The following is a 17,024-nucleotide window of genomic DNA, read 5'->3' as shown; positions in this document are numbered from 1 at the left end:
GCCAACAGACTAATAGGACATAAAGCTGTAAATTATAATAATTTGTAATATAATTATAAAAATATTAAAAAGTCACAAAATGATTAGAAATTAGAAATCATCTAAACTAATCCCTTAATTTTACACAAAAGGTCTGAAGAGGTTAAAAGTGACATATCCAAGGTCACATAGAAAGTAGAAAAGAGATGAAAGTATTGAATCACATCTGGTTCTGCTGCTGAAGAAAGGTGGGGAAAATCCAGTTCTAACTGTTATGTAACCTCAGCTGGTTCCTCACTGCTGCTGGGCAATCCTAACTATGCCTCTCTCATCGACTCACTATCCTATTCTCCACCAGGGATCTTCCATACCTCTTCATCCCTCTTCAAACCTTCCCTACCTCATTCTCCCCCCACCCTTTCAGCAGAGAACTTGATCTCATATTTTACAGAAAAAATCAAGGCCATTCACCATGAATTCTCTCTTCTCCTCTCTTCCTCAGCTCTTATCCTCTATCATATGTCTCCTGCCACCATCTCCTCCTTGTTTCCTTGTCTCCTTCTGTCTCACATGATGAAATGGCCTCGTTACCCCTCACCAAAGTTAATTCCTCTTTACCTGTTCAAATGATCCCCTTCTATTCTTTCTCCTTTAACAGGAGGTCTCCCTCACACCTCTATTTCTTATTTTCTATATCTCCCTGTCTATTATCTCATTCCCTACTACTTACAAACAAACCCATCTACCCCAACCTAAAAAAAATGCTCACTTGCTCCTTCCATCCCTGCTATCTCGCATAACTCTTCTGTCCTTTGTAACTAATCTCTTTGAAAATACCATCTATGACAGGTGTCTCTTTGTTCTCGTTCTCTCCTCCTATTTACTCCTTAACTCCTTATAATCCAGCTTCTGACTTTAAAATGACAAGGTCTCCCTAAAGCTCCCAAAAGATCTTTTAATTTCCAAACCCAGTGGTCTTTTCTCAAGCCTCATTCTCTTCTACCTTTCTTCAGACTTTGACAATGTTGATTATCTTCTCCTACTTGATAGTCTTCTCTCTAGATTTTCAAGGCACCACTTTCTCCTGGTTCTCCTCCTACTGATCCAACCACTCCTTCTCAGTTTCCTTTGCCAGATCCTCATCCAAATAACACCCTCTAAACATGAGTGTCCCTCATTATTCTGTCCTAGACCCTCTTCTCTCCTCCCTCTATACTATATCACTTAGTGATCTCTTCCCCTCCCATGGATCTAATTACCCTCTCTACACCGATGATTCTCTAGTCTACCTAGCCTGTCCCAATCTCTCTGCTGACCTTCAATTTCACATTTCTAACTATCTTTCAGATATCTCAAACTGGATGTCCAGTAGACATCTTAAATAACTGTGTCCAAGCTTGAACTCATGATCTTCTCCCACACCCAAGCCCTCTTCCTTCTTTTCTTCCCTGTTACTGTCAAGGGCACCACCATCTTCTCAACCCTCAGACATTTTCTTTTAGCTTCATCTTCTCACTTTTACCATCCAAACTGTTACCCAGACCTGTCAATTCACCTTAGTAATGTCTCTCAAATATATCCCCTTCTCTCATTTGATATGGCTACCCCTCTAATACAGGGCTTCATCTCTTCACCTTTAGATTATTGCAATATCCTGCAGGTGGGTCTTTCTTCAAGTCTCTCCCCTCTCCAATACTCACCCTCTGTTCAGCCACTAAAAGGAGTTTTTCTAAAGTTCAAGTCTGACTAAATCACCCTCCCCACACACACACACACACTTGATAAATCCATTGACTCTCTGTCATCTCCAGAATCAAATACAAAATACTCTGCTTGGCTTTTAAAGCCCTTCTTAACATAACACCGCCCCACTTCCCACCTCTGGTTTTCCTACTCCTTCCTCTCCACTACATACTTTTCACTTCTGAGACACCAACCTCTTGGCTGTTCCCTGAACAAGGCACTGCATCTCTCAGCGCTGGACATTTTCTCTGGCTGTCCCCATGCCTAAAATGCTCTCCCTCCTCTGCTCTGACTATAGACCTCCCTGACTTTCTTTAAATCCTCACTAAAATCTCATATGCTATAAGAATTTGTCAACCCCTCTTAATTCTTCCTTTCCTTCTATAAATTATTTTCTATTTATCCTTTATGTAGCCAGTTTGTACATATTTGTTTACTTCTTATTTCCCCCATTAGATGATGAACTCCTTGAAGGCAAGGACTCCCCTTTGCCTTTTCTTGGATCCTTAGTGCTTACTCCAGTGCCTAGGATACAGTAGGTGCTTAATAAAGATTACTGACTGATTGACAGATCTAAGATTCACTCCTTCTTGAATCTTTGGGAAAAAATGAAGCTGATGGCTCACAAATGTGCATCAAATATCATAGACAAGATTTCTTGATCTTGAAAGCTCTTTTCATTCCTTCAATAAAAGAGATCATAGAGGGCAGCTGAGTGGCTCAGTGGATTGAGAGCCAGGTTTAGAGAGGGAAGGTCCTGGGTTCAAGTCTGGACTCAGACACTTCCCAACTATGTGATGCTGGGTAAGTCACTCAACCCCCATTGCCTAGCCCTTACCACTCTTCTGCCTTGGAACCAAAACACGGTATTGAGTCTAAGATGGAAGATGAGGGTTTTTTAAATAAGAGAGATCATCGAATTAGAAGGGACTTTAACAATCATCTTGGTCAACCCAACCCCCTCATTTTACAAATGAGGAGACTGAAATCCTCCCACAGAGATTAAGGGACTTGCTCAAAGTCACTCACTGAGCTAGTACATAGCAAAGGGAAGATGGAAATACAGATTACCTGATTCCAAATACAATACTTTGTCCATTATGCCACAAATATTCTTTTTATTCTTCAACAACGTTTTATTTTTTTTCCCAGTTACATGTCAAAATAATTCTTAGCATTCATTTTCTAACATTTTGAGTTCTAAATTCTCTCCCCCCATCCCCTGAGACAATAAGCAATTTGATATAGGTTATACATGTATCCCAAATATTTATCGAACAGCTTTTACATATCAGGTACGGTGAGGGTAAATACCACAGGAGAAGACGTGTTGCCCCCATGGAAGTTACCACATATGGGTCATTGGATCACGGAAGCTGATCTTTTAAGCTGAAGAGCTTAAGGCAACATTGTTATTCTGGCCCATTTCCTTGACTTCTTGGGGACTGAGTATTCTTGGGACTTGGCTTTCTCTTTGAGGTTATGGATATTCTGCTCTCCTCAAAAATGCTGGGAATATCTCAGTCAGGAAACTGTGTGCCCAGCCTTCCCTGTTGTGAATGGAAAGAAGCTTGTTCTCTGCGGAGTATCAATTCCAAGCTTTCCCTCTTTCTAACTTGTCCTCAATTTGTTCCACAGCTCTCCACCATCATAGACATGCTGGAAGGAGCTTTCTATGGGCTGGATCTTTTAAAGCTTCATTCAGTCACCACAAAGCTGGTGGGACGAGTGGAGAAACTCGAGGAGGTAAGAGGGATTCTGGTTTCTTGGTCCTGTATTCAGCCAAACCCAGCATTGAGTCAGACTTTAACTAAGGCTTCATCTGATGCTAAAGGGAACTTGCCTTGTGCATAAAAATTTTTTTTTTAAACTCTTACCATCTGTCTTAGAATCAATACTGTGTATTGACTCCAAGGCAGAAGAACGGTAAGGGCTAGGCAATGGGGATCAAGTGACTAACCCAGGGTCACACAGCTATGAAATATCTGAAGCTAGATTTGAACCCAGGACTTCTTGTCTCCATTTGATATGGATAATATATTAAATGCCCCTGTTAGAAGAGATAGGATGGCTATTCTTATTCTCATTTTAGAAATAAAGAAACTGAGCATAAAGAAGTGACTACAACAATATTGCTACTAGATTGCTGAGGTAGGATCTGAATCAAGGTTTCTTGATACTAAATCTTGTGGGTTTTGTTTTTTATTTTTTCTTTTGCATTAAGCTGCCTCTACAACAGAAAATAATCACCCAGATTCCTTCAGATGGAAAGAAGGGAACAAGAATTTATTATACATCTAGCATATACTGAACACTGGGTTAAGCCCTTTATAAGCATAATCTCATTTGATCCTTACAACAAGCTTGGGGAACAAGTTCTATTATGATATGACCTCCATTACACAGGTGAAAAAACTGAGGTGGCTGTTGTTGTTCAATCAGGCTTGACTCTCTGTGACCCCATTTGGGGTTTTCTTTGGCAAAGATACCGAAGTGGTTTACCATTTTCTTCTCTAGCTCATTTCAGAGTTGAGGATACTGAGGCAGACAGGGTTAAGTGACTTGCCCACAGTCACACAGCTAATAAGTATTTGAAACCAGATTTGAATTCAGGAAGATGTCTTCCTGACTCCAGACCCAGCACCCTATCCACTACTCCTTCCAGTTGTCCAGAGGTTAAATATCTTGTCCAGAGTTACCAGTCAGTAAGTGTTTGAGGAGGAATTTATTTCAGTTCTTTTTGACTCTAGACACAGTGCTCTAGCTCTGTGCCCCCTGGTTTCCTCTGATGGTGGGCCAGGAACATAATTTTTCTGTATAAGGGAAGTTAGTACTTTGAGAATTTTGACGTACATTCAGGAGGGAAGAAGGTAATGCCTACAAACCCTTCTTTTTAACAGATTATAAGAATTCATTTTTCTTTAGCACTTTAGTGATGGAAAATGTTACTATTCCCATTGTATAGATGAACAAACTGAAGATCAAGGAATCAAAGTGACAACTTTTCCGTGCCTTTTTTCCTCTATATTGTAAACTGAATCTCTAAAATGAAGAGATTGCACTAGATGATTTCTCCCTTTCAGCTTTAGATTGGTGATTCTCAGGTCACTTAGAATAATACAAGACAGGATACATAATGCTAGCTGGCATTCATCAGTGATGTCTCATGCAAAGATCTTTAACTGAGGTGGAAGGAGAGCTTGGGCTTTCTTCCACCATTAATGAAACTGTGTGATCTTAAGAAAACATTTTTTTTACCTCAATCATTTTCCTTGTCTGGAAAACTATAAGGAATGGCCCATGTATTTTCCAGAGTTGCTGGAAAGAGAAAAAAGGAATCAGTTGATAGAAAGGAATTACCTTCTGTTAGGCAAGTACTTATTAATTCACTCAATCCATGGTTCTGTGTGGGTCATCATCCTTCACAGACTTTCTGAGTTTCCCCCTCCTCTGGGATTCTTGTCCACATTTTTCTAGAAACCTCTCCAGTTCTTTTAACTTTCAACGAAAACTTTTACTAAGGTCTTCATCATACTGGGGGGGGGGGGACAGCAATGGGAGCAGGGGTACTTGATGACCTTTTTCACAGATTCCTTTGACCATGGAAATCAGGACTTGAAGATATTGTGAAATATTGTGAAATATGTATCGTTCTTTGACTAAGAAACATTTTCAGCCCAATCTCTCACTGTCTCCTTTTACCAATGCATCCTTGTTCCTTCATTGCAAAATCAATGTTTTCTGAATCCTACTATTTGTGTTTAGGGTCTGTTTTCAAGCTCAAATGGCCTAAGATTGTTGTGTAAGATTAGACTCCTAGCTGCCCCCAATGGGGGACTGACTAGGGATCACATGACCAATAGAATGCTGCCCCCCATTTCCTTTACTTGCCCATTTGCTCTCATATTCTAGAGGGGCCACCAGAGAGCACCAGATTGTGCCCTGAACTTATTGTCTTTCTCTTTGATACTTTTGCCAATGGTGGGGATAGATTTTGGTGGGAGAAGGTAGCCATCAATGGGACTGAGCACCACCACCCACTTCACATATTAGCTACTGAATGAATCTTCAGATAACTAGATTTCTTGACACTCTACCATTTGGGACTGGATTCAAACCAGTGGCTCAGACCCAATGGCCCAGCCCCCCTAAGCCACCCAAGTACCTAGCTCCTCTTTAAAGGAGTATTATATTACTCTATGGGCACTGCTACTCATTGTCCATTTGGCTTTCATCATGATCCGACCGCTCACACCATTTTCTTTTCTTTTTCTTTTTTCAATTTAGCACAGGACCCCTTTGTGGGTTTGAGCATGGTTTTAATGGGGCAAGGTTACATTTTTCAGTCCCTGAATGGGTAATGACTAGATAGATCAGTTAGCCGCAGCTCTTGGCAAAAGAACAAGAAATTCAGAATCCAAGGATATAGATTTTTTTCCTTTTTCTTTTTTTTTAACTCTTACCTTCTTAGTATCAGTTTTAAGATAGAAAAGAGACAAGGACTAAGCAATTGGGATTAAATGACTTGCCCATGATTACATAGCTAGGAAGTGTATGACACCAGATTTGAACCCAGATTCTCCCATCACTAGACCTGGTACTCTAACCACTTAGATACCTAGCTGCCCCAAGGGTCTAGGTTTGAATTCCAGATCTTCTACTTCCAAGTTGTGTTACTGTGGATAAATCATTCCCCATCCTCTGAGCCTGTTTACTCAACTACAGAATGAGAGAGTAGGGGTAGATCATCCGTAAGGTGTCTTCCAGCTCTAAATGCCAAGATGATAATGAGTTTAGCAAAACTAGAAATAGTGTTCTTAACACTGGCCGATCATTCTGCCAATTTTCACTCTTGGACATCATGAGGACTAAGTAGGAGAAAGAGAGGGGAAGGATAGATGCAGACCCCTCCCCATGATATTCCCATGGTAGGAAAAATTTTATAAAAGGGAGAAGGACTTGTCTGGTTCCTACCCAATGCTTTCACATACATAATCTCATTTGATTTTCACAAAAGTCCTGTGAAGTAGACTCATCATTTGGATAGAAACTGAAGTCCTTAGAACTTTGATGATTTGACCAAAATTGCACAGAGGAGCACAACTCAGGTCTTCTGATCTTAAGTGCTCGTTCTGCTTCCTATTCTGTGTATTTGGAGGTTGCCATAGTCAGGGAAGGCTGACACAGAGGCCTGGGGGTTTGATCTCCACAGAGAAAGTTACCTTGAAGCTGAGAGCCAGCCAAACATCTCCTCACTGGGTTTGGCTGATGTCCACATGGAGCGCTACTAATTGAAAAGGCAGAGTTTTACGGAAATGAGAAAAACATAACTCCTCCAGAACAGCTTGGAGGGAATTGAAGTAACACACTGCTCTTGGATATACCTGCAGGGCTCATTTTTTATATTCCTTCCTACTGTGGCAAGTTCCATAGGGATCGGCTTGGATGAGTGCTTTGGCCAAAGACAAGTTTCCACTAGGTAATATCTTCAATGTAATTTATGTGTGTGCCGTGGGGTATATGAGAAGAGATTTGAAAACTAGATGAAAGGAGAATTGTGCTTAGTTTTTCCCATATCTTTCCTCACATTCATTCTCTTGGCTTGGAATGGTCCATCTCTTCACATACTGAAGTGGTCACTACTCTCTTGGGCCCAGATCAAATGACTCCTCCTCCAGGAGAGCTTCTCCCATTGTCTGTCCTGTCTTTAATGATCTTTCATTTCATACCTCACTCGGCATTTTGTTTTTCATCTCTCGGATCTACTTTTTCCACAATCAGTTTGTGTCATCTCTCCTTTAGACTAAACTTCATGTCCATGAAGACAGAGATGGGACTTACAAACTTTATATCTCCTGTAGAGAATAATGGCTTGATACAGTAGGTGTTTAATGAATGTCTGGGAAATAGCAAGGGCAAAAAGTAGGAAGGAAGAAAGGAAGGAAGGAAGGAAGGAAGGAAGGAAGGAAGGAAGGAAGGAAGGAAGGAAGGAAGGAAGGAAGGAAGGAAGGAAGGAAGGAAGGAAGGAAGGAGGGAAGGAGGGAGGGAGGGAGGGAGGGAGGAAGGAAGGAAGGAAGGAAGGAAGGAAGGAAGGAAGGAAGGAAGGAAGGAAGGAAGGAGGGAAGGAGGGAGGGAGGGAGGGAGGGAGGAAGGAAGGAAGGAAGGAAGGAAGGAAGGAAGGAAGGAAGGAAGGAAGGAAGGAAGGAAGGAAGGAAGGAAGGAAGGAAGGAAGGAAGGAAGGAAGGAAGGAAGGAAGGAAGGAAGGAAGGAAGGAAGGAAGGAAGAGGGGGGAAGAAGAAAGGGAGTGAGGGAGAAAAAGATGGAAGGAAAGGGAAAGGGGAAAGAAGAGAAGGATATTATCTAAGGTTGTAAGACCAGAGGATGATAGTTTTAGAGCAGAAGGGACTTTTCTTAGTTTCATAGATAGAAAGGTAGATAGGGACCTAGAGTGTATCTAATCCAGGCTCTTCATTTTACAGATGCAGAAACTGAGGCTGAGGGAGTTCTCTGACTAGAGTCTTTCCATTGTATGATCAGGACTGTCCTTAGGAATAGACAGGGTAGCTAAATGCCTGTATTTGTTAGATTTCAGGGAAGTTGAGAAGGCTTCCCATGGCTGATACCTGACATCTTATCCCTGATTTCATTTCTTGGGGTCTTGACTCCTGTTCAAATGCAAGTGGGATAAAGATCCTTCCTTTCAGAGACTGGGCTTTGCATTGAGGAAGGGTAAAGTGGTAGAAGTTTGAAAGTACTGGGCACCTCTGCAGAGGAATTGCTCCTTTGGAGAGAGGGGACAGGCAGCCAAAGAAGAGGTTGGAGTGGCTGGAGAAAAATGTCTTCTACTTCCCAATTCAGTTAGTCTTGAATGTGGTGCTGATTCTATAGAAAGAATTTGCCACTCAATTCAAAGAGCATTTGTTAAGTATCAACCAGACACCAGTCACCATGCTAGGAGTCTCTGTCCTCAAGGAACTTACATTCTATTAATTTCAAAGACCAGCTCAGTTTCTGTACATCTTGCTTATAAAAAGATCTCTGTTTTTGGCTGATAAAAGGTTAGTCCCACTATAGAGCTATCTAGGTCATACAATGGAGGAAACCCTGGCCCTGGAATCTGAATTCAAAACCTACTTTAGATATTTACCAGCTATGTGACACTGAGCAAGTCATTTAACCTCTGACCATCTCAGTTTTTTCATCTGTAAAAATGGATATTATAAAAGTCCCTACCTCTGAGGTATGTTATAAAGACCAGTTAGAGTAATATTTGTAAAGCACTTCATACACCCTAAATGCTGGTTATTTATTAGCTATTATAGGGGAGCTGGAATATCTGCTCGCTTACTTTCATTGTTGTTCAGGTGTTTTCAGTTGTGTATGACTCTCCATGACCCCGTTTGGGGTTTTCTTAGCAGAGATGGCTCCCACCATAAAATAAGACCTGTAAGACCCAAGATGGTGAGGCAGCTAGGTGGCACAGTGGATAGCCTAGTCAGAAAGACCTGAATTCAAATCTAGCCTTAGATACTTGCTAGCTGTGTGACCCTAGGCAAACCATGTACCTCTGTTTACCTCAGTTCATTTATAAAATGAGCTGGAAAAGGAAATGGCACACCATCCCACTATCTTTGCCAAAGAAATCCCAAATGGAGTCACTGAGGGTCCAAAATGACTAGAATGACTGAACAATAACAAAGACTCAAGATGTCAGGGGATTATTCTCCTTTGAATGCCACCCAAGGTGGAACACTAAGTCTAATGCCTAATGCATCAGAATTGGTGACTATTGGATTGTTCAGTATTTATCTTGTTTGGTCCTATTCCTTTTGCCTGTTGTCTCTTTTATTAGACTGGGAGCTCTTCAGGGTCAGAACTGGCTTTTGCCTTTTTTTTCTTATACCCAGTGCTTAGCCTAGTACCTGACACATAGTGGGCACTTAAGAAATGCTTATTAACTGCCTCATTATCACATACTGCAGTGTAGATGTTAGCACTTGAGTGAAAATAAATGAGACCCAGCCTCTAAAACACAAGAGCTATATGTTATGACTTGGGTGCATCCATAATGAAACAGGTCCTAGAGGAAGAAGAGGAGGTTCAGATTTCTAAATTTGGCTTCATCTCTTATCCTGCATCCTTAGCCAAATCACTTCTCTCTGTGCCTTAGTTTTATAATCTGTAAAATGAATGGACTGAACCAATTCTGTGTGTTGGTTCCAAGGTTAGGCAATGGAGGATAAGCCATTTGCCCAGGGTCACCCAGGGAGGAAGTATCTGAGGTCAAATTTGAACCCAGGACCTTTGTTCTCTAGTCAATTCACTGAGCCACTTAGCTGCCTCTGGCAAGCCACTTCCCTATCCTTAGGCTTCCTTTTCTTAACTGTAAAATGACTAGAGAGAGCATTGGTGTCAAACTCAAATAGAAGCAGATTCCTGGGTCTGTCTATTGACTTACAAAACCACAAATTAGCATTATCTATTACACGTTAAATTTTTCTTTCTTTCTTTCTTTCTTTCTTTCTTTCTTTCTTTCTTTCTTTCTTTCTTTCTTTCTTTCTTTCTTTCTTTCTTTCTTTCTTTTTTAAACATTTCTAATTACAATCTGCTACTTCTCCCCTAGTAGAGAAGTGGAAAATCTATAGTTTTGACATTCTCTGACTTCATGACCTATCCTTAACCACAGTGTACCCTTGGAAAAACAGCAAGGCGTATGTGTCATCGACATTCCTTCCTCATGTTAATGCTGCCCAGGATTCAGAGTTAAAACCTGGGAAGGATTTAGCAGACTCAGCCCTGGCTACGGCATCGACTGTGTAGGCATATGGGAAGCCAAAGGCTTCCTCCTCAAGGCTTTGCTTGGCTTGTCTGTTTTGGGTCTGGAAAGCAGATCAAAGTTGCATTTCTGGCCCTGAGGGAATGTGTCTTTTTTTCACGAACAAATGGAGAAATTTATCTTTCATCTGTGCAGTGCTGGCCTTGATCAAAACTGTAAAGTTGGAGGTTTGGTTTCAGTGTACTCAGTCTCTCTTTTTTTGTACTCTTGACCTCCTTCTCCAGAACCCTCACTGCTCTGTCTGTCTGTCCCCTACAAAATCTTCTATCAGTCATTTACACTATAGTATAAATACTACCCATGAGGCTTAGATTTTTAGCATTGGAAGGCACCTTGCATATAATCTAGTCTGACTCCCTCATCTTGTTGATGAGGAAAATGGGTGAGAGAGAGAGAGAGAGAGAGAGAGAGAGAGAGAGAGTAAATGTGTTACCTCTCCCTAAGGGATTTTCATTTCAACTTGATCTCAACGGGTGGAACAAAAGGTCTTGTCCCCTGTTGGAGGAATTTTAGATGCCACAAAATAGTTGAGGGGAAACCCCTGTGGTGGCTGGGAAACATCCATCTTTGGTAGATGGCTACTCTACTCATGCTAAGGTCCAACCAAGATCAATTCTTTGTTCACCCTTTGTTGGGAGAGGGGCTGGGAGGGAGGATTTGAGAGGCTGGCCACCCCTCACTCTGCTGGTCTAGAACAAGGTCAGAGCATCCAGAATTTAGTCATGGCATCTGACAGACACCTATGATTTTCAAGCAGGCACTAGTGCACCAACTGACAAGCATTTATCAGATGTGCCAGGCATTATGCTTGCTTTTGCTAGATGGAGGGAAAAATACATACATGTAAAAGTGAATATAAAACATATTCCACGTGATTTTGGAGGCTACAGTACTAGTGCTTGAGGAGAAGCAAGGATGGCATAGGTAGGATTGAATTTAGCTCCGTTTTGAAGGGGTTAATAGGCAGAAGTGAGGATGCCTAAGACAACAGGCCCTTTCACTGCTCCCCCCCCCCCCCGAGCCCTTCTCTTGGACAAATGGTATTGGGGTCAATAGGTATGGTTTAGGGTATGGTTGCTGGCCTTACCATTCTACATAGTGTCAGGAAAGGGAAAGAAACAATATTCCTAGTGGGGAAAGCAGGAACGAGCAGATACTAAGTGCTTGGCCACCATATTTCTGTCACATTGATTTTGGCATGGGTCTCCAAAATGGATGGAGCCTGGCTCAGTATTTTAAAATAGGAATCTTTGGTGTTTAGATCCTTTTGTGACATGGAACAGCACTAGACTTGCAGGCATAGCTTGGCTAAATAATATTTGCTCTTGACTAATTTCCAATGACATTCCATTTCTTTTCCACTCAATGTTCCATCTCTGATCCAGTCTATATCCATATCTCTTCTACTCCAAGCCCCAACTCTGCTGTGTCCCATGGACAACCTTATTCTCCATATTTGTCCTAACTTCATGCCCTGCATTTGATCCATCCCAGGTAGCATCTCTGTTGAATACTTTGCCTCAATTCTATTCCAACTCCATGCCTTATATCATTGTTCCATCCTTTGTCCCATCTTGAATCTATCCTATGTCCCAGATCAGCATCCAATTGCCAAGTTCCCCTTAACCTATAACTACGGACTAAAAGTGATTCATTTAGCTTTCCTGGGAGACCAAAATGCAGGCAACTGGAATAAAATAATAAAAAATAGAATTATGAAATATGTGCAAATGGTTGAGTAGATGGAGCAAGAAGAAATGAAATAATTTGGGAAAAGGAAACAGTTATAAACTTGACAGAAGAGCCTTTCCAGAAAAAGAAATCATTCAAATGTTAACAGAATGTGATAGCTGTAAGAGATCTTAGAGATCATCTTGTCCAAGGCTTTCATTTTAAAGATGAGGAAACTGAGGCAGAAAGAGGAAAATTGACTTGGCCAGTGGTTCAGAGTGATTAAGTGGTGTAGGGGAAACTAGAACCCAAGATGTTTTATTTCTACTTTAGAGCTCATTTTTCTAGACTTGTCAAAATGGCATCCAAGGCAATCATGGGAAGTGCCTGTTGCAAAAAAAAAAAAGGCTTAGGCACTGACAATTAGCACACGAAATGCACCAGGGCAAGGCTGGAGACCTCTCTCCCTTCTTGGTTTTCTGAATTATGCTTTCAGCTGTTGGAAGGACTTAGTGCTCTCTGTGGGTTTCCTTCTCTAGCTTCACCAGCTGTCTCTGAATGTTTTTTCTCTTTAACCCCCCTACCAGGTGCTGAGGGTGAGTGTCAACTGACATTGGCCTCCTGGGTCCAGACACAATGGTTCTTTGGCTGTGCTGGGGATGTATTTCTAGAAAATTAATGTTAAAAGGGAATGAGAGGATCTAACAGATGCAGCACTGCAACCTGAGCTGCAGTTTTTAATAAACCCACACCAAAATAAGAGGGAGGATAGTCTAGAAAGCACCTAGCTACCCTTGATTAGCCCATAATCCCCAGGCTCAGATGAATTGCATCATCCCAAAGCATGAAAAGAACTGGTGGATGTGATTGCTAAGCCATAGATAGTGATTTTTGAAAATTCATGAAGGAGAAGAAAGTTGCCACAGTTTTCAAAAAAGGAAAGGGAATAGAATCTGAAAACTAGAAACCATTGATTAGGGGCAAAATTCCAAAAGGTATTATATTAGAGGGATGGATAGTGAGCATGTAGAAAAGGAAGCAGTGATCACAAAAAAGCTAGACTAACTTCAACACAGGTCATTTTCCAGACTAATTTCTCCTTCTGACAGGGTTACTATGCTGGGAAAGCAAAGAAATATACAGGATGGTTCATCTAGATTTTAACAAAAGCAATTGATAAAGGGTCTTATTCTATTATTGTGGGAGAAGTGGAGAGGTTGAGACAGGAAAAACGTAGAATGAAGCAGATGTTGAATTTGTTGAATTTCTGATCCTTAAGAGTAGTCATTAATGTTTGACATCAGCTTGGAAGGAGATTCCCAATGTAGAGCCCTAGGAATTGAACTTGATTCCTATGAGGGTTAACATTATTATCATTGTTTTAGACAAAGACATGGGATACATACTTTAGAATTTTGCTCATGAGACATAAAGCTTGGGGAGATGATTGACATTAGATAACAGTCAGAATTGGAAAATATTTTTATAAGTTAAGTTTTTTATAAGTTTTATAAGTTATAATATTTTATAAGTTAACCATTGGACTGGATTTAATAGGAATAAATGTAAAGTCTTAACTTTGGATTAAGAAAATACTTTACAAGGACAAGATGGAAAATATGGGAAGATAGCAGTTTATATGAAAAGGATAAGGGGGTTTCAGTGGGTTGAACTGAATCAAATCAAATTATCAATAATTATGAATAAATCAAAAGTTAATGAGCTCTTGGACTACATTGAGAGTGATAGTGTTAGGGGTTGTGATGGGGAGGGGAAAGGCATTTATATAGAACCTGTTATATGCCAGGTACTGTGCTAAACGCCATTTAAAAAAATATTGTCTCATTTGATCCCTCACAACAACCCTGCAAGGTAACTGCTATTATCACCCCCATTTTACTGCTGAGGAAACTGAGGCAGACAGAGGTCAATTCTCTTACCTAGAATCACTCAGCTAAGGAGTATCCAAAGCCTGATTTGAACTCAGGTCTTCCTGATTCCAGGCCCAGCCCTCTATCTTCGCATCATCTGGTGGTCCCACCGTACTGTGCCTCGCTCAGACTACATCTGATTACTGGGTTCTGTTCCAGGAATCACATTTTAGGAATATCAGTAAGGGATAGTGTATCTGGAGGCAGACAACTAGGATAGCAAAGGGCTTCAAGAGCCATGGCATGTGAGTGTTGGTTGGAATAATTCAGAATCACAGCATCATAAATTTCAAGCTGAAAATGACTTTTAGAAGGCATCTTGTCCATATGAAGAAGCGAAGATTCATAAAAGTTAAGTGACGTGTTTAAGGTAGCGTAGCTACTAAAGAGCATCTGTGGGATTTGAGCCCAGCTTCTCTGACTCCAAATTCATCACACTGTCCACTATTTCATGCCAATGGAGACACAACTTGGCGTAGATGGCAAATAATCACAGGATATCCAAGTTGGCAGGGATCTCAGAGATCATCTAGTCCAACCCTAACCAAAAAAGAATCTACCATGTTTATGACAAGTTTTTGTTTAGATATTTTTTTCTCAAGGAAAAACTTACTTTCTCCTAATATAACCCATTCTACATTGATATTACTCAAATGTCTGCAAGGTTTTTCCTTATAATAAGCCTAAATTTGCCTTTTTACCCCTTCTACCCTATTTCTTATTCACTTTGGAGTAAAGTTTTTGTTGTTGTTTAGTTGTTTTCAATTGAGTGACTTTTCATGCCCCCATTTGGGGTTTTCTTGGTAGAGATACTAGAGTGGTTTACCATTTCCTTCTCCAGTTCTTCTTCCAGATGAGGAAACCAAGGCAAAGAGGGTTAAGTGACTTACCCAGGATCAGGCAGCTAGTAAATACTTGAGGCCAGATTGGAAGTCCAGGCCCAGCACTCTGTCCATTCAGCTACTTAGCTACCTCTGGGGCCAAGTAGAACAAATGTAATCCCTCATCCAGACTATAAACCCTTCAAATATTTGAACATAGCTATCATGTAACTCTTCCACCTCCCAATCTTCTCTATCCCAGGCCAAATACTCCCAGTTCCTTCAACTTATTCCTCAGTCAGTTCACAGCCTAAGCATAATAAACATAACTTCGTTAAATAAATTTTTGTTAAGTCCTTGTTGAGGCAGCTCTCTAGCACAGTGGATAGTGTTGGACTTGAAGTCTTCCTAATTCATCTTCCTGACTTCTTGACACATTTTCCTAAGTTTAAACCTGACTTCAGACCCTTACTAACTGGGTGACTCTAGGCAAATTACTTAACCCTTTTGGCCTTCATTTCCTCATCTCTAGTAGGAACTAGAGAAGGGGGGCAGCTATGTGGCTCAGTGGATAGAGAGCCAAGCCTTGCAATGGGAAGTCCTGGGTTCAAATGTGGGCTTAGATATTCTGAGCTGTAGAACCCTAAGCAAGTCACTTAACTCCCATTGCCTAGTCCCTACCACACTTCTGCTTTGGAAACAATACTTAGTACTGATTCTAAAATGGAAGGTGAAGGTTTTTTACAAAAAAATGAGTTGGAGAAGGAAGTGGCAAACCAGTCTAGTATCTTTGCTGAGAAAATGCCAAATAGGGTCATGAAGAGTTAGACATAGCTGAAATGACTGAACAGCAACAAAAAAGGTCTTTGTCCAAAACCTTCTTTGGGTATTTGAAGGGCTGTCATGTGGAAGAAGCAATAGATTTACTCTGCTTGGCTCTAGAAAGCCAAATGAGGAGCAGAGGGGCAAATTTTAGCTCTAGAAAAGAAACATTTCTGTCAGTTAGAACTATTCCAAAGTGGAATGGACTGCTTGGAGAAGCTTGGAGAAGCCTCCACGGGACCTCAGCTTTAATAAAGTTTCCTTTCACTAGACCTCTTCAAACTGGGGACCTTCAAGCTGGATGACCAATCAGGAACATTTTAGGGAGAATTCTTGTCCCAAGGCAGGTCTGACCAGATGACTTCCCACCTGACTCTACCATCTATCTACTATCTATCTCTTCTCTCTCCAGACACACATTACCATGTCCTCCATCATTGGTCTTCATTTTTCTGTTAACCATTGTCTCCTACATTGTCTCTTCTGTTCTTATTCGTCCATAGACCATGCGAAACATGGCAAATGAGTTATACTTATTAAGGTGTTCAAATATGTAATATAGCTATAATCTTGAATACATTATTCATTCCTGTGCCTATCTCCTTACTTTTTGTTCTTCTCCCTAGTCCTTATTAAGCAGGGAAATGAACATTCAATCTTCGATCAACTAATCAATGAGCATTTATTTATTGGGTCCATCATGGGCCATTCAGTAGGGTTAAACAGACCCTTCTCTTTTAGTTCTCTCTCTACCTGTCTAGCCACTCCTCAGCCTCCTTGGGTGAATTGTCATCCATGTCATGCCCACAAACTGTGGGTGTCCCCTAAGGTTGTGTCCTGGGCCATCTTCTCTTTCCTTTATAGACTCCTTCACTCAGTGATTTCATCTGATCATAGGGCTCGAGTTACCATTCTCATTCCAATGCTTCCTAAATGTACAGCTCTAGCCCGAGCTTCTGTATTACCAACCACCTACTGGACATTCTGAATCGAGTATCTTACAGGAATCCAAACACAACCCAGCCAATGCAGAACTCATTACCTTTTACCCTAAACCTTAATGTGTTGTCCTTCATATTGTTACAGGCTCTCCCTCTGTCTAGCTTAAGAGGGGAGAGAGCAGGGTTTCTCAGTTAATCAGGGAATTGTGAGCAGAGAATCAGTGAACAGTGAGACAGAGCTGAAGATTCCATTGCCAAGGAGACCGGAACACTGAGGAGA

General features: G+C 41.0%; 1 protein-coding gene across 2 annotated transcripts in view; it reads left to right on the top strand.

The window, feature by feature from the left end:
- OLFML2B (olfactomedin like 2B) overlaps positions 1 to 17,024 on the top strand; it is a 60,818-nt gene that overhangs the window by 8,152 nt on the left and 35,642 nt on the right. For both annotated transcript variants that reach the window (XM_056815451.1, XM_056815450.1), the window contains exon 3: positions 3,361 to 3,468. In XM_056815451.1, coding sequence (XP_056671429.1) covers positions 3,361 to 3,468 — 108 coding nt within the window. The remainder of the gene's footprint in view (positions 1 to 3,360; positions 3,469 to 17,024) is intronic.

The sequence above is a fragment of the Monodelphis domestica genome, chromosome 2, assembly GCF_027887165.1.
Source record: "Monodelphis domestica isolate mMonDom1 chromosome 2, mMonDom1.pri, whole genome shotgun sequence".
Taxonomy (NCBI): Eukaryota; Metazoa; Chordata; class Mammalia; order Didelphimorphia; family Didelphidae; genus Monodelphis; species Monodelphis domestica.
The sequence above is the reverse complement of the archived record's forward strand: the minus strand, read 5'-3'. Positions and strand labels throughout refer to the sequence as shown.